The sequence below is a fragment of the Rhopalosiphum padi genome, chromosome 3 (assembly GCF_020882245.1).
Source record: "Rhopalosiphum padi isolate XX-2018 chromosome 3, ASM2088224v1, whole genome shotgun sequence".
Classification (NCBI taxonomy): Eukaryota; Metazoa; Arthropoda; class Insecta; order Hemiptera; family Aphididae; genus Rhopalosiphum; species Rhopalosiphum padi.
The window spans coordinates 10719554-10742975 of record NC_083599.1 but is presented as its reverse complement, the minus strand read 5'-3'; the positions used below and the strand labels follow the sequence as shown (position 1 = coordinate 10742975).

General features: G+C 30.7%; 1 protein-coding gene across 1 annotated transcript; it reads left to right on the top strand.

Annotated features, from left to right (window-relative positions):
* The first annotated feature begins 18314 nt into the window (after positions 1-18314).
* On the top strand, positions 18315-22551 carry LOC132925912 (uncharacterized). The gene has a single exon (XM_060990269.1). The coding sequence runs from the start codon at positions 18592-18594 to the stop codon at positions 19888-19890; it is 1299 nt and encodes a 432-aa protein (XP_060846252.1). The 5' UTR covers positions 18315-18591; the 3' UTR covers positions 19891-22551.
* The last annotated feature ends 871 nt before the right edge of the window (positions 22552-23422 follow it).

Below are 23422 nucleotides of genomic sequence, written 5' to 3'. Positions count from 1 at the left end.
TTTTTATTATTTAAAAATTATAAATAGTATAATACAACATTTTTAGACACACGAGATTCAACTAATTAGATTTTGAAGATTTATACATATTTTTTCACTATATGGCTTTATAAAAGTTCCAATGCACTTAAAAACTGAACTAGCATTTATAGGGAGTTATATCTAACGTGTGTGAAAAAAATGTACGTATGATGTCCATTGTTCCTCTATATAATACAAGCATACTAATCATTGAGAGATATATTTTAAATAATGACGGTTATATGGTTTCAGTGCGGTAAATTATAATTTACAATCGATGTCGAATATCATCAGTGAGTATATCTATATTAATATATATTTATATTATACACAAACACAACCGACAACCATAATCAACCGCAGTGGTGTTGTTTTAATGATGGTGGTTGACGGTCGGTGGTGTATTATATATAATATATTATTATATCGATGTATATTGGAATATATCCGTATAATATACCACCTGCCAGGGTTAGGGGCCCGGATTAATACCGGAAACGAATGAAGAGAATCCAGTGGCGAAGTGGTCGAAAAATACGAGGAGAAAAAACTGATAACTATAATAATAGGTAAGGTACGACTGGCCTATTGCAGTACTGCGTACGTATATAATGCTATTGGGAAACTAGAACCTACTATACTTAGATAATATCACTATTGTTGTATGTTCAATGTCGTATGATTAATATTTGCATGCGCCAGTCTGTACGCATTGTGTGTAAGTATACGTAATACAGGCGCGTATAGCACGCGTAATATTAATTTATTTTAACTTATGAAACTTGATTATACAAATCAAACTAACGCGATATAACTGAGACTAGAATTGTGTGTATGTAATACAACACACTTTGTGCAGTATAAACTTAAAAAGTGTGAAATAATCGAATTAATAATTATCGGTATGCTGTATATTGTGTTTTACCGACTTTTAATCATCAACATCGATGGTTATAATTTATAAAACATCGATTTTGTTTTCAATTATTTGTAACAATGATTTAATTTAATTATACTATGTATGTATATTAAATTGTTTTTGAAATTTAATAATCGTTTTCGTTTTAATTATAATTGATACCCATAATAGTTGTCCATCGTCTAAATTATTGGTGTAACTAAGGGACCTAGTGGGGAGACAGCTCATAATCAATTTAAAAAAGCTGTTATGGGTTCAATGTGTAAAATAATTAATAATTTTAAATGTATACAATATACATATACTGTGTATGTACCATCACGTGCAAGTTTTATGTATGAGGATTGAGGAAAATAAAAATTAACACGAGATCGACTATGCCCAAAATGATCTGATGGCTATAATGCCTATAATAATAAATGTTGAAATATTAGCTTGTAAATCATTGTGCAACAAGCTCCAAAATCCAAATGTAACAGTTATTACCGAGTTTTTTTCAAATTAAATTAATTTGTTTATAAAACAAAAATGTATTTATATTAGATAATATATTATTAATAATAATACCTAAATATAATATTGTCTTTTATAATATATTTTTAATAAATGTTTAACTAATGAAATTAAAGCATATAATATTTTTTTTTTTATTTATCAATAATTATACTATTCTATTTTTGGTATTAGTAATAAATCATAATTTTTTATGGTGATGGATGAAACATATATTTTTATATCAATTTTTCTATCCTCTAGTCAATTAATTTGTACTTCTATGAGTTTACAATATTAGTAAAAAATTATGAAGTAATATTATAAGGTAAGATAATATGAATAGTGAGGCCAAAGCCCTCCACAGGTCTGCTTGCCTTTAATATATTCAGCCCTCTCAAGTCAAAGGTTGAAATAGCGCCTATGAAACGGGATGAATATGAAAAAAATTAGATGATAATAATATTAGACAAAACACTATTGTCATTACCAAGTGCAATTTAACGTACATTTAAATAAAATGTTAAAATATAATATATTTACTTCGCCAATGACCTAATAGCAATAGATGAAATAATCGATGAAACGAGACTACTTTGGCAAATGAATATGTAGTAGGTCGAAGGATTATATTATTATAATTATTATACATTTTGTTAAATAATCAAAAAATACTAAATAGTTAATAGTTATATGTATATTATAATAGTAAAATGTAAATACTGTAATGGTGTGAAACACCATTAAAATCCCATGTAATTACCTATTATAAATATTACCAAAGTTCCATTTATATATAAATATCATTCCGTGATAAATAATAATTTATAATGTGATTGATTTTGACGTAGACCTGAAATTTATAATACGTTTCAAAAATTCAAAGTTGGTTTATTATCACAGTATGTACACACATTATTATTACATATTTGATATACAGCTGAAAAAGTAGGTATTAATAGAAAAATAACTGAACAATCAATAGATAAAAAAAAATAGACCGGTATAAATGGGTTTGTATCGCGTATTGTTGTAGCATATATACTGGGCCGTAGACCTCCCAGTCCGCCCCTGCAGATACTTTACTGTAAAAGTGTAAAGTAGTAAAATGTGAGAAACGTAACATTATAACATAATGTATATATACATAGTGTATATATATATACACGTGTTTAATATACCAACGTTCGAAACATTGAGCAGGTGCATTATTACAATGTATGTGTGTGAGTGTATGTGTCACGCGCGCTCACGTTAGTACACGCAGTATATTTAATTTTATATATAATACATTATATTATGTAGGTATATACGAAATTGATTCTCGATGATTCAAAATTCAAAGGGTATGAAAAAACGGAAACTGTTGAGTTTCCGGTTTATACTATAACCCCTAAAAAAAACCACCCTACTTTACCAGTTTATTATGTTTAAAAAAGCATTTGATGAATCATGTGTATTAACACAATATAATTCATTGTAAAATATTAAAGAATACGTATACCTACGCTATACTTCAATATGGTATTATCCATCATTTTAAAAACACGACATCCTTACTATTTACGATAGATTGTCATTTTAATTACGCAACTCTTCATATTAACCAACCATGTACCAATATAAATCATTAAAGGATAACAAACATCACTGAGGCTGTAAATGCTTTTGCATGTTTTTTCGCTACGTTATGTCATTATATAAGAATATATAATCGATCAAAAGATAAAAATTTGTTTTTCGTTATTTATGAATCAAAAACAAATATAATATTATTTTGCATATTTTTAACAGGTTAAGACACATAAATGTATAATTTTATTAATTATTTATGTGAATGCTAAATTTTTTAATCTTAATAAAAATAAATTATTTTTAAAATTTTTTGATTTTTGATAGATAATAATATTATAAATGTATTTAATAATTCTTTATTTTGATTGTAATTGGTGACCCATGTGACTAAAATGGCCAAAAGTCTCGTTTTATTTTGGAAAGTTCCCTATTTTAAGTCTGTCCTGTTATCCCGTTTTTATCTCACACTTAGAAAAAATATGTAAAAAAAAAGGGTGAGCAAGTGGGTATTATGCTGTATAGTAAAGATGGAGAATAAGTCACTATAACAGATGTGTTAAATTTGAATGCAATAACAGGTACACGAAAAACGATTCTGAGCGGAGTTGATTTTTCAGTCTAGGATAATTAGTAGTATATATTATATTATTAGCTATATTTAAATTGTAATATATCGTTAAATTTTACCTGATTTTGTAAAATATTAAATTTCATATACGCTCATAAAATTTTTCTATATTGACGCTGGAATTTTTTTGTTTACAGTTATTTGAAGAAAAAATTATGGAGAACCTTGTGTTAGGTTTTTTTACCTTCTTAGGTATAAATCACAAAAATATTATGAATTTTCAACTTCAAAATTCCTTACAAATTTTCCCGATTTTAACATATTTCGTAAACATTTGAACTTTAAATGCTTATAAACAAAAATTGTGAATAACGATTTTTGATTTTTTTTACTACAATAAGAACCACTTATAATAAACCTTGAATTAGATTTTGATAATTTTTTGGGAATTTTAATTGCCAATATAAATAGCTTAGAAAAAGTCAAAATATTTTGAAAATTTAATCGTAAATATATAACGCTAATATAAACATATGGTGAAAATTTCAAGTATTTACAATGATTCGTTTTTGAGCAAAAAACAAAAATCGATTTTGTCAAAAACTGATTATGCGTAAAAGTTCCATTTTTCTAATACTTTTTTAGGGTTTTTCTTGACGCTTTTGAAAACTACTGGAATTTTTTCTCTTTTAACTTTTTACATTTGCATAATACCATCGGTGATCGGTGTACTTATCACAATCACCAATGAGAAAATAATGCTGAAAACAGAAAAAACATTTTGTCTCATAATGTGTGTATAGGTCGATGACAACTAGTATTATAGCCCGCTGGCAATTAAACATTAAACATAATATTTGTGGCAATTTTTGGTTGTTTCGCGTGCTACTATTACTGCCCTACCAACCGTATCCGAAAAATAAGCGGGTCAGCGAACTGCAGTTACGTAATTAGGGGTTGCAAATGCAGCACATACAACACCAAAAATATTCAAATTTGTAAGTTTTAATAGTTCTACGTTTTATTTATTTTTAAAAAACATAGTAATAAATATTTACGTACAATGACTCAATTATTTAAATTTAATTTCCAATATAACGATAGGATAGTTATTATTATAATTATAGTATTATTAGTTATTACTATTATTATTATAGTATTATAATATTATTATTATAGTCTTACTACTGTACTTAGATTAGATTGAGTATTTTGTTCGTCAATATTTTATTAGGTCAATTTTTTTTTAAATTGGTTACCACTTTAAAATTTAAACACATTTTCATCCGTGGTTTGTGGCCATTGAAGACAGAAAAGTAGAAGATTGATTACCCATTAAAAAGTTTACAGCATCAAAAATGTGGTCCAAATACTCCAAATAACTCAACTGTATACTACCGGATTTTTAGATTGACTTTATTCATTCAGAACATTTCTTTACATAAATTCTGGCCAACTATGTGTAACTGATATTATACATAATATACTGATAGCTATGCGTCTTGTCCACCTAATTTTTCCACAAATCAAAGTAGGTACACCACCAATGCCGAATTATACCCGTGAATGGAGGTGAACTCAATCCAAATACATTGCAGCAGGTCTCATATTTTATATTTGTTAATTTTTTTCTAGCCGAAATCAGAAAATGCAGCTATAGTAATAATTTTACTAAAACGTTGAAGACAAACGTTGGTCTATATTTCTTAATATATTGATATTAGTGTGAGTAATTTATTTTTTACCATTAATAATACAGTAGATTTGAACTTGAACTAAGTTTTGACAAAATCATCGCATTATATAATACTAAATCATACTTGATATTATAATATTGCTATTAACTTATAATGTATTAATCATTAATCAATATACCGACGTATAAGTACAATATTACCATATTCTGATAGTATAATATGTAGCCTGTATAGGTTCATAGACATAGTAAATAAATATATTTAAAGTATACTTTAAAATAAAGCATCATAATTGTTATTGTATCTACCTACTAAGAAAATAATAAACATAACGGACTACAGCTAATAATTATAATATTTTTAAATTACTCTAACAACATTTAATACTTAAGAAGAACCTTAAAATTAGTTTAAATATTTTTATTATGTGTATATTATTTATTATACATAGACAATTACAATTCAAATAATAGTAATGATTTCGTCATAATTTGAACTTTGAGCATTTAAAAAAAAATGTCTATGGCATTACTGCGTTTATTTTCAATATTTTTTAATTGCTGCAGTATGAACAACATAAGGAACTGTATATTAAATTTTCAATTTATTATTGGCTTTGATCATAAACATTTATCATACATAAATCGAAAAAAGTAAAAGTAGATTTCAAATGTCTATAAATAACACAAATCATATTTTCATATTATCATACCTAGAAAATATAATATATTATAAGTAAAAAACTTTTTTTAATCAAAACAAAAAACAAAATAAATGTTGTCAAAATACTGGTTTTGCGTAAAAATACCCGGTTTCTCTTATATTTGTTCACGATTGTTAATGTAGCACATATTCTTATTATACTTTTGGGTATAGATTGTATACCTATATAATAAAATTAAAAAAAATACATTTGTTAAACCAATAGTGGTACATTATTCATTGCTCTAATAAAAAATTAATATTTAATAACATATTGCAATTTAAATCTTATGCAAAAATGTAAAGTGATCTTTTATACGTTCTAAAAATATTGAGAAGATATTGAGCTCTCAAACTTCTCGGTATCATATACATATATATATAATAACTAGGGCTCGGATTTCAATGCAAAGTGCATATTTTTTTGGTTGATCTTACACAATGCTTTCTAAGTACATAATTCGATTCATGTAACGAGGGTTTCAAAGCTACAAATTGTATTTTGCATTTTTTTGCATATTTCGACATTTTTTCATTTTTAGAGCATTTTTAGTATTATTGGGTCATTTTATTGGTTTTTAATGCATATTTGTTCAATATACGATAAATAGAAGATTTTTGGAGTTTGAACATATTAATATTAAACAATATATTATTGTTCAATGTAATGCTCAAAATTTAATAAGTACAAATAGGCTCTTAGAATTTTAATTTTACATAAATTTTAATCTATATTTTGGTATGTTCAGAATGAATAATATATCCCTAAAACGGCCAAAACGTAAGCATGTCAGCATCAAGTCATCATTTCAAATTTTCAGTTTTTTTTCTTTTTAATAAAATAATAAATAATTATTATAGCTTATTTATAAATTACAAATTGAATAAAAAAATATACGGCATTTTGAGGTCATTTTTTCATTTTTAAGGTAATTTTTTTTTGGTAAAATGCGTTTTTTAAAGGCATTATTGGCTATTTTTTAGAGCATATTTGTATGGTTTTAAGTGCATTTAAATCCAGGCCCTAATAATAACTAATAAGTGATACATTTCGTCAAATTAATGTAATAATATGATAGGTATAGCAATTAATTAGCAATTGTGCAGTCGACGTTGTGTATAAATAAATTATTCCATCGATTATTCATTGAGTGATTAAAATGATAAAGCATTAAACATGCCGTAACTTGAATAAATGTATGTTATATATGTCTAAGGAACAATATATATATCTATAACTGTTGAGCTTTTCAACTCACGTAGGTTGAAAATCCCCTTTAACTTGCACGCAGCACGCAGCTATTGCTAACACCAAATACTGAAATACGTCGCTTGTCGGTCAGTACATACGTCATAACAGCAATTTATTTTAAAACTCAACGTTATATATTTCGGTATTCGGTTAAATCTTATATGTTTTGGCAACTCCGTCGCAAATTAACAATCAACGAGTAAATATACATATAGTTATACAGTGATATTTTCTTTAGCATCGCCGATGCGGTGATTTGTTTTAAAATAATATTATAACTTATAAGTATAACAGAACGATATAGGTAGTACGGGAATAAATCTACATAATATATAAACTCAAAATATCACTGATTACATAAAATATGTAAACAAAATTCTGTTTTTGTGCGTATCTGCAGCTTTTTATTATTTTATAAAACATCCTGCAGTGATGGTCAAATGATTTTATCATAAAGACTAGAGAGAGAGGGATGTGGTTAATATTTAATATTCACTATTAATTGATCATTAAAAATACAATTTATGGTTATGCCTAATATCAATTATTTTATACATTTTTAACGTTTTATACGTTTTTTTATACAAACTTTATTTGTTAACGTATTAATAACAACATTTTTATGAAATTATTAAATCTATTTTCTTTTCTTTTTTTTTTGCTAGTTCGCTCAATGATTCGTTTGTGATTATATACTTATGTGTATAACCCTGAAATGAGCAGCCATAATGGCCAATCTATTGAGACAACTTTAGAATAATATAATTACACAATTTACCTTCACTCGTCGGGTGAAGAGGACGTTGTTATTGAACATTAACGACGATCACCAAGCGGAGTAATTTCCGTTTATATTGTATAGACAGCTAAATATTATTAATAATAATAGCCTAGTTCCTATATAGACATGAGTCTAGATAATATTACACTAGGATACCAGTGTATAAGAATATTATAAATTATAATCATATATATAGACATATTTTGTAGAAATTTCTTATAGTAAATATTATTTATATTTAAAAAAAATAATTATAACAAAATGCATAGGTATATAAATTGTTATAAATATTTAAAATAGGTCATGAAGGGGGATATATCCCTCCATCACACTCATTTGACCTCTACTGAAAGCAAAAATGTATTATTAAATTATATCTTACTATACAATTTGTGCTTAGTTAAAGTACACATAAAACATACTATATATATGAGTCGTATTACATACACTCGACACATTCATCTCACAACACTGCAGTATTCAGCATTTGCCTGGCAAACCTGGCTACTGCTGAACGCATACGTACTACGTATAAATGTCATAACGTTTCGTACATGACTATTTGGCGATCGAGCACGCGTCTTATTATATTACCGGCTCGTTCTAATGCATAATTTGTATAATATGACATATAATAATAATAATAATAATAAATGGGGCGTGAGTTTGAAATGTTCAAAAAACAAGAAAAATGCCTTTAAAATGTATTTTTTACATAATGTTAATTATAAATGATTTAACAAAAATCAATTTGAATATTTTATAAATTTACATAATTTTGCTTTATCGTGATTGATAAAAGTCGTAAATAAAACGACCTACCTATAAATAATACATACATATTCATAATTCATGTACATATTATGTCTGCCTGCGCGTGACGAAAATGTCATTTGTCAGACCGTTGTGCAGCCGCCTGGTCTACCGCCTTGTTTGGTACATAAGTAAAAACTAAAAACATACATAAAAAAATAATTGAGAGAAATGAAAAACACCTATTTTATTTTTATTTTTAGAGGTGTATACTGTATAGTTTACGTTAAAGTTATCAAATTGTATCCATTCTTTTGAACTAGTATATAAAAAATGTACTCAAAATAAAACCTTCATTTTTAAGTTCTTTGATGTAGAAACAATTGTTGTTCTTGAATAGCAAAGTTTTGTGGCATTTTGCAAAAAATGTAATTACATTTAGTTCTGCTCTAAATTAATGAATAATAATGCGGTATAGTCACCAAGATGCAGTTGTACACACTTCGTTATGACGGTACTGCACTACTGCGTGGGAAGGGCATAAAAACATAGAACTTTTGCACTGCCGTTGGTTATACTACTAATGATTTAATTAATAATATAATTTATAAATAATATCCAAAGCCAACCCAAATAATTTTGTATAGCGATATATATTATTTATTTACAGGTGTATATCACAACTCATAACCATAAAATTACGTCATTATAAATTTGACAGCCCTATTTTAAAATTGAATTAGTGACTTGTCTTGAAGCTCAGTGATAAACAGAGTTAATTTTCCGTATATAGTATCTATAGTTCTTAGTGCTTACTATACTATTAGTACTAAAGTTTAAACGACAAAATTGCATTCAGGTAAATATGTGCACCAAATTCCGACAAAGAACATATTTTATTTGCCGAGAGTCCGCTCCTTCGCACTCATTATGTTCACAGACATTACTGAAAAAAACGATTTTCAAACTCCCGAATCTCAAGTGATTAAAAAATAAAATAATAGTGAATAATAACATACAATACATATAATATTTCCTGTGAAAATCGTTGGTCGTCCAGAATAAAGATTAGATCACAGCTTAAATTTATTATAATAAACTATACCTTGAACGGGAACAAACCTCGAGTACACGCATTGCTATACACAATAATAATATTATAATACGTGCATTATAATATCATATTGTATAATATTGTATTATACACACACCCGTATATATTATTATACACTATACCGGCTTACCAGACGTATAGCCTGAGCATTACTACGGTGGAGTACACCGCACATATTGCTACACACACACACGAGTGCGGTGTAAGTGTATATATTATAATAGTGCATTATGTATTATATACAGTTGCCACTAAATCGAATAATGACAAATAGCAACGTGTATAATATATGTATATAATATAATGTTGTCGTTAAGAACACGTCGTCGTCGTCGTCGTCGTACTCGACGACTCTTTATTCCACATGATAAATAGCTATTATTATATAACGCGATAACATACCGGTGAGATGGCCAGGTGCTGTGAGGTGTGTGTGGCGGCGATGCTGGTGCACTGTCTTACGATGAGATCTACAAGTGTTAACTGAGAATTGTATACTATAATAATAATAATAATAATATTGTTATATCTATTCACGGGAAACCCTTCCGAGCGCTGTGTAGTACGCGTTTCGTAGTGCCGCCGCGGCGGGACGACGGTACGAGTGGCCCGCATTGTCGCGTTTATAAAGAAATAAACAACTCGTCACAGCATGGACTGGCTGGCTGGATACAGCCATCATTGTAATATCGTCGTTTGGTTTTTTTTTTCTATACTATTATTATTTCATGCAACCGCTTCGTTGTCGTAAACAGTAGATGCCTACCTACTAAATAAAATAGTAAATATACATACCTACAAAATACTACCACTATAATGTTATGTACAAATAACAACAGTCTGTACTTGTCACTGTCGAGTGTCAGCGTATTAAATTATCAATTATCATTTTTTTATAATATAACGTACAATCGTACTCTTACCCGCACAACAGAAATGGCAATACTAAACCCGTGTTTGACGTCACCACCACATGCAGTGTTAATACATTCCTATAATATTTCAGTGTAAAGCCTAATACTGAAAATACATATTTTTTTATTTCATAAATTAAAAAAAAACAACGAGGTGTTAGAGCAGTATGGTTAGAGAACTACAATTATTATTCATTAACTACTTAGCCAACACTAAATATTAATGTACATATTAAACTCTACCTATGTTATATATATATTATATGCGTATGTATATATGTGTGTTTAATGTGTGTATATATATATATATGGCTTTGCAAGATAGATTGAATAAAATTTCCTAGTTTATAGATTATAAAGTTCAAATGTTCAAAAGTTCATTACATACAAATGTGTTTAAAATAAACGTCCGAAAACCTTTAAAAATGGTCCAACGAACTCGTTTATACATTATTCTGTTTTTATAATAAATTAATTTCCGAAATTTAAAAACATTGTAAAACGCGTTTTATACACTAGCACCAGATATTTTGCCCTATTACCTATACTTATTATACAAGATATTCAAACTGTAAATGTTCTAAATTTATAATATTGAATTTTGGAGTTTAATACATTTCAAAAATGGCCCAAAACATTTATATGCACATACACATGATAGATGAAAACAACTTCAGAAACTGTCTAATATTTTTATCACAGCGTTTACTTTAGCACTATACATACATTATACTTTTTCCTAGTACCTATATTCATAATGATAAAAATGTATATTCGTAATATTGGGTTTTTTGTTCTTTGATGTATTATACATCATGTACACACAAGTTTTCACTTTTAAAAGCTGTTGGAAAAAAAATGTAAGAATATCGGTATTTTTTTCGATATTAGAAATTATAAGTAGCGCTAGACTGTTAGAGTAAAACGCTCTGTGAAAAATACTGAAAACTTGGTTGAGTTAGTTTTTTATCTATGATGACGTATAGTGTTGAAATAAGTTTTTTGGACCATTTTCAAAAATGTTTGAATGAAAATTTAAATTTTAAATTTAAACACACTTATATATTTAATGAACTTTTTAATTTTTCACTTAATAACTTGGAAAATTTATTTTACCAGTATAATGATTGTCCAACAACGTCTTATAATGCTATATAAATATACAATATATACAATCAATGTTGAAAGAGTTTTGATTATTTTACTTTAATAATATGTAGTGCTGGTTGAAAACAAACTTTTAGATTGATTAACTTTTTATTTGTTTCCGACAAATTCTAACAAATTTCTAACAACTAATGTTGTATGAGTTTTAAAGTGTTTTTGCATATTTAGTGCTGGTTGATAGCTAGAATTACACACTTTGAAGTTGAATAACTTTTAAAATAGCTTCCAACAAATTCAAACAATATCCAACAAGTTTAAGAATAGTTTTTTTTAAATGGTTTTAGATTCACTTATTAACTTTTTAATTCTTTACGTCGAAGGTATTGCCTGGATGAATTTATACTTGAGACGATATTGGTGCATTATTTGATTTCTCGCTCTGTACCTCACGCCATATAGCATATTTTCCTTCAGCAGAATCAATTCTGTGATGTTTGCACAAATTTTAAATTAAAAATATTGTGTTTAGATTTTTTGCAATACATTTTAAATAATTGATAGCACTACATTATATACCAACACTTACATACATTTCATTAGAGACACATTTTTATCATGTCTGTAATGTCTGTTTAAACCAATTACAGTATTGTATGAATAAATAAGTTTCTAAAAATAGAAAAATACATATATGACATATTCACATATTATTAGTATTCATATAAATTTTAGTCACACTATACGTATATAATATGAGAATTTCCCAAAATATGTATTAAAAACATAATATTAGATGCATCCATATTAGTCTCGTATAAACGATACAGCGAAACATCTCCTATAACGAATACCTCCCAATAGCGGACGATTTCTTAGGGACAGGGATATTTTCATTACTTTTCAATGTAAAAACTTCGGATAGCGGTCGCTTATTTAAAAAAAAAATCAAGATTAACGGGAATTTTCACGCAAAACCCGTGTTTGACATACACGATTTTCTTTTTTTAGTATAACTCAAAAATAAATAACCGTAGATACTTGAAATTTTCACAAAATATTTATGTTAGCATTTTCAACATATGAACATTTTCTAAATATCTTCTTTTTAAGCTATTTATAGACATCTGGAATTTCCAATCTCTTTTCTTTAAATGTTCATCACATATTTTAGCTCAAGATGCTTTGTAATTGGATATAATATTCCTTATACGTTGTTCATTTAACAAAATGTCATTAAAAATGATATAACAATGAATTTAAATTGAACACATCCATTACAACGGTCCACTCAACACTTGCACACCTTTTTTATCTTTTAATTTCTTTAAAAGAAACTGCATGGGTGTTGTATTAATAATATATTATATACTTTAAATGTTAACAGTAATAATATTCGTTTATATTTTATTTTACTTATTTACCAGTAGTTAAAACACTATAATTAAATTTAACATAACAATGCATATTTTGCCCTTTAAAACATTTACTCCCTCTGAATAGCGGACAAAATTTCGGTGACCAAGCTATTCAGAGGTTTTACTGAAGTTTTACGATTTTAGGAATTTCGCCCAAACTAAAACCGTTGGTGTATTTTGTACCGGTGTTTTAATTTTAACGAACGGGTGCTAGAGGGTTCTGAGTGCTGCAGTAGATCACAGTAATTTGCAGTACTCGATGAATTTTTCAAAACCTGGCGTATATATTGTAACTATAGATATTATAAACTACGCCGTACGCGTGTCAGTCGCTTTTTTTCACGCATACATTATTATAAATTATAATATATAATTGAACGCACGCGTCGCGCGTCGTATTTAGACGCGCGCGTGTGTACAGACACGCCGCTGCAGCCCCGTGCGATCACCCCACGGGAACGGTCTATAGCTTGGATCACATCAGCTGCCACTGCTATACACAATACGCACGCACACGTCCAAGCCGAGGCTCGGATTGGCGGGTAATATACGCATTTTAGCTTAATATAATAACATGTTGTATAATAGTACCGGACTTTGAATATATTATTTATTATTCCGAATTAAAAACGAAATCTGTACATCACTAACGACAATATGGCATTGATAATATTGTATAGCATGCAGAGGTATATTTACGAGAGATCTACGGTTCTCGTTAACTATATTAAAATTATTAAATAATACAAGTTATCGATTAACGGTTATTTTATTTTTACGATACATATTTCGTCGGTGCTCCTTCTCCATAATTAAGTATGTATCTAATTATGCATTAAAAGATTGTCGAATCGTCTTTGCGAATAACTGCATGTACTTATTGCAAACTCGTAGATACGATTTTACTAGAATAAACTCGTAACACATCAATTATAATACCATTTTAATTTTCAAAATTATTTTTGTGCTTATATAACACGGCCTTTCTAAACGGATATTTACCGATCCGATTAACGTTTATATAAAGTGCATGTTTCGTATACATAAGTACTGTCGTATATCCGTATTGGTGTAAACGGATATACAATGCGGACAGTCATCGACAAATATTTAATAATAGGCATGTAATAGATGGGAAGCAAAATAAGTAATTAACATTGGCCAGGCCGATGAAACGAATGTGCCGAGACCACAAAATTGTTATTGTTATAAAACTATGCCCCCGCCGTTAGAACGAAAAGGGTGCGTCCCTCACTAACCGTTATGTCTTGTGTGGGTAAAAAGTGTATGTATATCCATCGGTCGTACGCATGTTAGCGACGATCCGGGCATTTGATTTTGTGTTAGTATTCATTAAAAGTGTTTCCGCGTTCCGCCAATATATTTTCTTTAACTGCCCTTTTGTAATCGTTGCTGAATTTGCTTTGATTATGCTGATCTGATCTAATTTGTAGTCGTCGAGGTTTGAAAGCTTAAGCATAAATTCAAAACTATCACCTCTCGATTAAAGTCAACTAAAACCTTACTGGTGAATTAACTATTCATGGTCTTTTATTTAAAGAGGGTTTAGTGAAGGGTCAATGGTTTAGTGCGTATATGGTATGCGTATCATCATCTTCAAAATAAAGTTTAATTGAAACCAGTTAATTATGATATTTTGATTTTAGGCAGGTTTAGTATTACGACAGTATACCTACTACCTATACTATATTAATTTATTTATTGAATTTTGTCGTGAATTCATCCAAAAGCAAATTACAGTGTTGATAGTTGCGGTACATCCGAATTGCATGCCAAAAAAATAAACATTTGGAATATCCAATTGCATGCTACCTCATTAAAAAGTCTGTCCAAATTGCATGCCCTGTGTAATTTTATTAAATAAAATAATTTAACTTACTTTTCCACTGAAAGAACGGTCTTTTGTTACATTAAAATAAATTATATAAATATTGAAGAAGTTGACACTGTGAATATTATTTTATTTATTTTAATGTCAGCAACGCCATATATGCCAACTTTTCTACAGATAAAATTCTATTAATTTCATTATTTTGAAATTGCGTCATCCCTGAACTTATACATTTTTCTTTTTCGAATATTTCTCGACGTAAATTATTTAAATTTTTACATATATATTAATAACTGTATACTTGCTTTAAAACATCGACTAATTGAAATATACTAGGAAGTAGGAATTATTGAGTAAAACATGCTATTTAATTTGAAATGGAATGATTCACAAACATTAGTTTTGCGCATTGTAGAATTATAAAATTCAACCCAAATATATAGATGGTAGAATTAACTATTAGCCATATATCACATAAGTTTCTAAGAAATAGTCACAAAATTCATGTATTCGTATGAATCGTTGAGTTGAATTGCAACGAATTGCCAAATTAGAAAATTCTAAAAAAAAATTTAAATTATGCACATAAGTGCATGATAAATAAACTTGTGGGTAATACATAGCATGCAATTCAGACAAACCCCTTTAAAAATTAAACATGCAATTTGGACTTTTTTTTTTGCATTCAATTCCGATGCAGCCGATAGTTGATACCCATACCTCTATGTATTACGTTTAAGGCAATACAGGGAGATTCACCAAGCATACTCATTCTATTTTACATTATTTTATTCAAATAATGGTTTTTGAATTTTAAACTATATTTTTTTAATTCTTTAAATTTTTTGAAAGAAAATATGGAGTGTGGTAGTATAAGTTTCTATTTTTTAAACGAGAACTATCCTTTTTTTACTATACTCAACAATTTAATAACATTAAACTGCGACGTTTTTACTATTATTATTATTTTGGTTAAAAAAATAGACAATATATAGTTTTAGATATTAGCGTTCAACTATTATCGAAATTGAAATATAATTTCTAACGTATTGCATATTGTATATTGTACACTTTATATCTTTTAAATTTATTTACGTGTGAAGTATAAAAAGCTCTATTACGTTAATTATTTTTATAAAAAACGTAAACTAAAAATTTCATACTAAACCTTTTAGACTTAAATAAATTCAAGTTACTCACCAAAAAAATTAAAATATAATTTTTAAAATTACCTAAATATAAAATATTTAAAATTTTTAACAAACCAATAACATGATTATAATCTATTACATAAGTCATACTGACTTGGTCAAAGAGATTATCACAATAATACCAAATTAAATGCATTTAGCATCTTATCAGTACTTAAAAAATAATACAATCAACATTCAAAATTTTTATTAACATAAAGACTTTTTTTTATTATTTATTTATTATAATTATTATTATTGTTATTTATTATCAATTAAAACATTGCAAATTATTTTTCTCAATATTAAGAGTTAATATTTTGATTACCTACCAATAATACGTATACAGTAACCGTATAGCCTATTATGTTGTGGTAGTCGATATTCGGTAGATTAAATATACACAATAAACACAAAATAAATATTAGGCCCATTAAATATATTAAAAAACATCGCTACTTATAAAATAACATAAATATTTTTTCATAAAAAAATGTTCATTGTTTAATTCAATTAATATAGTGCAAAGTAAACTATTTTTATTGTTTGTATCGGTACCTCTACCATGTTTTTGATTTTAACCAACTGAATGCTACAAAACGTAACTTTCCTAAAAATTATTTACACGTAAATTCCCTCTTATAGAAAGTATAATATACTTATTGTATACTTATATCATATAGGTATTCATCCATAATTCTATATACTTATGTATTTATATATAAATAAGAATCAAACGAAACGAAATTCAATCGTATATTGTCGCAACGTGCCAACGACTATACAATGATCATTGTTATTCGGCAATCGGTATATTATATCTATAAATCATACTCGTACAATATAATATAATAATATTATGTGAATGGACGATGGCTGCAGTTTACGCGGACATTAAAAAAAATCTGTCCAGTAAAATGTAAATTCAGTCTGTCAAGCAAACTCTTCGCGATATGATTGTGCTACGCGACCAAATCTGCAGTACATTATATGACGTGTACATGTGTATAGAAAAAAAAATACGTCATATTATAATAATATATTACGCACGCGCGCGCGATGTATAGGTATACGCGAATCGTAGCTATATAACTATTAACCACCCTAACGTAATGTATACAACAGTCGGTCGAGGGCTGAGATTTGTGTTCGCGGGGCAGTTCGTATACAATAATAACCGTCAAAATCAACCCTCCCGTTCGTCCAACGACCGGCCACCCCGCCCCGTGCAACCAGCCACCTACCCACCATCGGACCTTTAGCGCTATAAGTCGCCGCGCGCGCAGACATCACATGACACACATAATATACCCGTCGCACAGCATTGTGTGTACGCGCATTTTAATAACACTGCAGCGAGCACTATGCGTATAATATAATGCGTAATATAATAAGCGACACAGTGTAAAATGTATTATATAGTCGTGGGGACGATTGGGAGCGCGAAAAAAAAAGCGAAAGCGCTGCGCGGACGGGGCGGCGGCGTCGAAGAGGAGATTTCTGTTCGCACGCCGCCGCCGCCGCAGCGATTTTTATCAACTCGCCACCCACCCGTGGCATGACGCGCGCGCGGTTCCGCCGTATATTATAATACACAGTGCCGACGAGCGGCAGCTGCAACGGCTGTGGCACGCGCCCCCCTCGACCCACCCCCCATCAGTTTACATGACCCACCGACAACAAAGGTATCTCCGCGCGCGCTCACACACACACACACATAGCATTATAATATTATATATATATACACGACGTGTGCGCTCGCGTTGTTTATTGTTATTATTGTTATTGTCGTACCTACGACTACGTCACTGCTGCACAACCACCGCCGCCGATGAGTGTATATACTGGGCGCGTCAGTGGACACCGGGGTCCTGCCCCCTGCATCGGTCGGCGGCTGCGGCGATTGGTCGACGGCCGCGGCGGCGGTAGAGGTGTACCGCGCGCCACCGATAAACGGCGTACACAGACTACGACAGACCACCACCACCGCCGCCGCCTTTACCACTATAAACCACGCCGCAACACCAACAGCAATCGTCGCCGGTCGGCAGTCACGCACCGCAACAGGAGCGGCGCGCACCGACGAGACAGACTACACGCGGCGCGCCACTGCTGCAGTCGTCGGGGGATCCCGAGACGTCCGAGTGCATCACATCACAGCTAAGCGATCGTATATACAATATTTTTACCGATTACCATCACCGACGGCGCTCGTCATACGCATCATCGACGGTACGATATGACCGATTACGCTCAGGCTTCGGCGGCCGACCCGTCGTGGACGTGGTGGATGACCACGGCCGCGGCGGCCGTCCGCTTGCGCAACCTCCAGCATCATCACGGCGACGGAAGCGGCAGCTGCAGCGACGTGGACGACGAATACGCCGGGCCTGGCGGCAAGCGGCAGCGGGTCGGCGACGTCAGGGACGATTGTTGGCGTTTTGACCGAAACGACCGCGGCGGACTGCTACTGCGACATCGGCTAGAGCCGGACGACACGGCGTCCGCGGGCCCGTTAGACTTGTCGGTGAAAGCCACTCTGACGACGACGGCGGCGGCGGCGGCGGCGACAGCGACTGCGCGCGTGGTGGGCAAGCGGGGTGTATCGGACGGGTACCCGGCGGCCACGACACCGGAGAAACGGCCGACCGCGGCCGCGACGGCCAACCGCGGTAAATCGTCGAAAAAGACGGCGGCTGGCGGTACGGCGGCCTCGACGACGGCGGTAAAAGCGGCCACGCGCAAACTGCTGCCGCAGCTCATGCTCGACCGTCACGTAGACAGGTCGTCGCCGGTGTCCGGTACGATCATCGTGCCGGCAGCTCCCGAAGAACCGACGACGGCCGCCGGCCGAAAACGTCTGGCCTCGTCCTCGCCGTCGTTGTCGTCCTCGTCGTCGTTGTCGTCGCCTCCGTACTCGACGGCCGCCGACTGCGGTGGACAGGACGGTGACCCGCGCGACGACGAATACGACGGTGGCGACATCGACCCCGAGTTCAACGTGGTCGTGGCCACCGACGAGGCTCGTCGCCAGATCGAGAGCATTCCAAACGCGCTGGGCCCGTACCGGTGCCGGCTGTGCGGCGTCCGGTACGTCGATGCCTTTGCGCTGGCGCGTCACCGGTGCCGGTGCATCGTGCACGTCCGGTACACGTGTCCCGAATGCGACAAGGTGTTTCAGTGTCCGGCCAACTTGGCGTCGCACCGCCGGTGGCACGGCACCGGAACCTCGGTGAAAACGACCGGCGCCGGCAAGAACGGCAAGACCGGCGACAACGTCGGGTCCAAACCCGTCAATGTCATCGCTTCCAATATCGTCAGCGACATTGCCGCCATCGACGTCAACGACAGTGACGGTGCTGGCAGCATAATGACGGCGCCTGCAATGACGTCCGCCTCGGGATTCAAAAAGAACATATTGCAGCGGGCCGTGCAGGCGGCCGCGGCTGCTGCAGCCGCCGGCAACGACAACAACAACAACGACGGCGACAACGACAAGAAGCAGTGCAACAACGACCATGGTGACATCGCCAAATAAGCAACTGCTACGTCACCGTTATAGGTATATGACATTTATTTAAAGTGTATAATAATTCGGTAGGTATATAATGTTATTAATCTTTTTGTACACACATTGGTATAATTTTACTGTTGGTGTAATTACACATAATAACTTTTAAACATCATAGACCGCCGTGGTCTAACTTGATCATTCTATGTCGTTGTGCTAAAGGTTATATTATAAACCGGTCACATTTTTATTCGAAAATGGTATTAAACAATTTAAATAAGCAATTTCTATTAGATGATTTGAATGTAATATAACTCTTTTTAGACACAAAATGTCTAGAAATATTTCAAAAAAAAAAAAAAAAAAAAAAAATACATCTAGTAGTCATAGCACAATTCTAGTCAGAAACCCTAAAATTTCTAGTCATAATAGTCAATAGTCATAGATAATTAAGTATATGTATAATGTACGGGATGTGTATGAAAATAATTCTAGTCTGAAACAATAATATTTCTAGTCATAATAGTCATAAATAATTAAGTACCTATATGTATGCGATGTGTATGAAAATAATTCTAGTCATACACGCGTACTCATATATAATAATATTTAATAAACGATATAATAATAAGAAAACTAATATTAATAATAAAATTAATAACATTTAATATTGGATATTACAGTCTAATACTTCGATAGTAGCTTAGTGTAATATTAACAGTCTAGTCCAACTTGTATATTATTGTCTAGTCCGTTGTAATTTTTCACAAAATAAATTTAATTCTAGTCTTTTATAGTTGCTTACCTCTCTTAAATTAAATGTATCCATGCAATCCAACAATCATCATCTATAAACCTTCCTCCATCTATTTCTTTGTACAATCCGTTTCCTACTTTAATCATATTTTTTAAGTGTTTTTTCTATTCATAACAAACTTAAGCTTAAACTTCCTCGTGGAAAATAAGTCAACGCATATCACCCGGCGATGACGGGCATTCAAGTCACCACAGCCGCAGCAGTATTATAATAACAAAGTGCGTAATTTTACCTCTATTCGAATCCGTCACCACTGAGTAGTATGCAACAGACACTGGGACATAATGAGTCAGTATTTATATTATATATTAAGTATACCAACAACAATAATATTGTGTAGGTTGTATTTCATTGTTAAATTATTGTTATAGGTTTATATAGTTAACTGTTATTTATATTTTATAATTTATATATATATAGGTAAGTGTGATAGCTGTTAGTGATTGTCAATATACGAGTTTAGGTGTATATAGTTTCGTATCGACTAAATTACGCCACTGTCACACTTCATATTTATTATAATAATGTGTATAAGAAGTATACATAAAAAATTTTATTCATTAATTGTATATTGTTAAAAAAACGCCGTCGTACGGCACGAGTACGTTCTAGTCATTTTCCCCAGATATTATATATTCAGACCAATATCTATATAAAATATAGGTACGTCTTATAACATTTTCCTCCCAGATAAATTTATATTATATTATAAGATTATATGTTTTGTATATATTATCGTATTTTAAGCAATAGATAGAAATAATCATCTAATAGAAATAAATATCCATGTCCAATCGAATAATTGTAGTCCATATATAGTTTAGTCAAGTTGAAATAAACTCTAGTCAATAATAGTCAGTAGAAATGTAGTTGAAATTCAATCTAGTCAAGAACATAAAGTATCTAGTCAAAAAGTATGATCTAGTCAAGCATAGTCAATAAATAGTATATCTATATACTATATATTATAATATAGTACAGTCAAAATAAAATCTAGTCAAGCATTGAGGGTTATACAGGAGATATAATATACTTATTTACTATGTATAAGTATATTGGTTAGTCAAATAAAGAGTATAATTATATATAAATCCAGTCGGAACATAATCTAGTCAATTATAGTCTAGTCAATTATAAATTAAATCTAGTCAACCAACATTGTGGGCTATACAGGGGATATAATATACTTATTTACTATGTATAAGTACATTGGTTAGTCAAATAAAGAGTATATAATTATATATAAATCCAGTTGAAACATAATCTAGTCAAGTCAGAATCTAGCTTAGTCTATATAATAAAATCTAGTCGAAAGGATTTTACAATACCATATAGTTGGCAAATCATGTTATATGATATCGTACATGATTTGGAAATATTAACCTCTACTTATTACCTCAAGCAACATTTTTCACAAAAATTAGTTAATTATTAAGGGGATATATATTTTTAATTTTATAATTAACAAATCAGAGTGGGTGTTTTAAAATAACTATTATTTACTTCTGTGGTAAATAAAAAAAGTACGCGGCGGTCATGAATGATAAATATGTGTATAAAAAAAAAATAAAAAAAAAAAAAATTTAAATAACCAATAATAATACCAATGTGTCTACTTATAATATATTTATTAAAGTCTACGATGATATCTTAATAATCAATATGTACACGTACGAATACCGAATATATTATAATAATTGCTATATTATGCAAGAAATATGTCTATTACAATAACATTTATTGATTACTATTTATTGTAATATTTTGTATATTTTATTATTATAAAAATGTTAATATTATAATTATATTTGTATTATTTGATTTTATAAATATATATATGTGTGTGTGTGTGTGTATGTGTGTGTGTGTGTGTATGTGTGTGTGTGTGTGAGTGTATGCGTGTAACAGAATTTGTATACCGACTATTCAAACACCATAGCGTATGAATTATAATACTATAATAGATATATCATATATTTCAATATCTGTATCATGCTACATCAGCCTACATCATAATATTATATTGTAGCATTTATTAATTAATTTTTATCCAATTTTAAAGTAAATACTTTGCTGTATAGTATATTTATTTTTATCATCCTATATTATTTCTATTTTTCATTATAACATAAAGAACAAATTTATTTTACATATATTACGAAACCGAAGTTTAAAATTTTTTATTGATCATATATACTTATTTATATACTTTATTAATTATTTTTTATTATTAATTTATAATTTTATCATAATTCAAATATATACATTTATTTATTTTGTATTATTATTATGCTTATGTTTAATAAATTTTTTCATTTTTCATTTAAAACACATTGTTGCAAATTTTGCATCATATATTTATTGTTAATATTTATGCACAAATTATATCATAGATACGCGTATAAACAAAATATTTAAAACCATCACTATTATTATTATATTACCTATATTATTATTTTATATGTATTTTTTTTTATTATTATTATTATTATTATACGCGTATTTATAATCATATTTCATTTGAAATAAATATATATATAATATGTACCTATATGATTTTTAAATTATTTCTCAAAAATAGCTTTACATAAATGTACTTTATAACTTACGGAGATAGAGCCAGGGAATGTGTATAGGGTAAGCGGCGGCATTCTCTAGACAATAAATATTTTTACATAATATGAGTATATGATGCTTTTAAATTCTGAGTGGTTGTGTATAAAATCTGATACACGTAATCTG

Excerpts from the sequence above, each read along its gene's own strand:
- LOC132925912 (XM_060990269.1), top strand. The coding sequence starts at position 18,592 with ATGACCGATTACGCTCAGGCTTCGGCGGCCGACCCGTCGTGGACGTGG.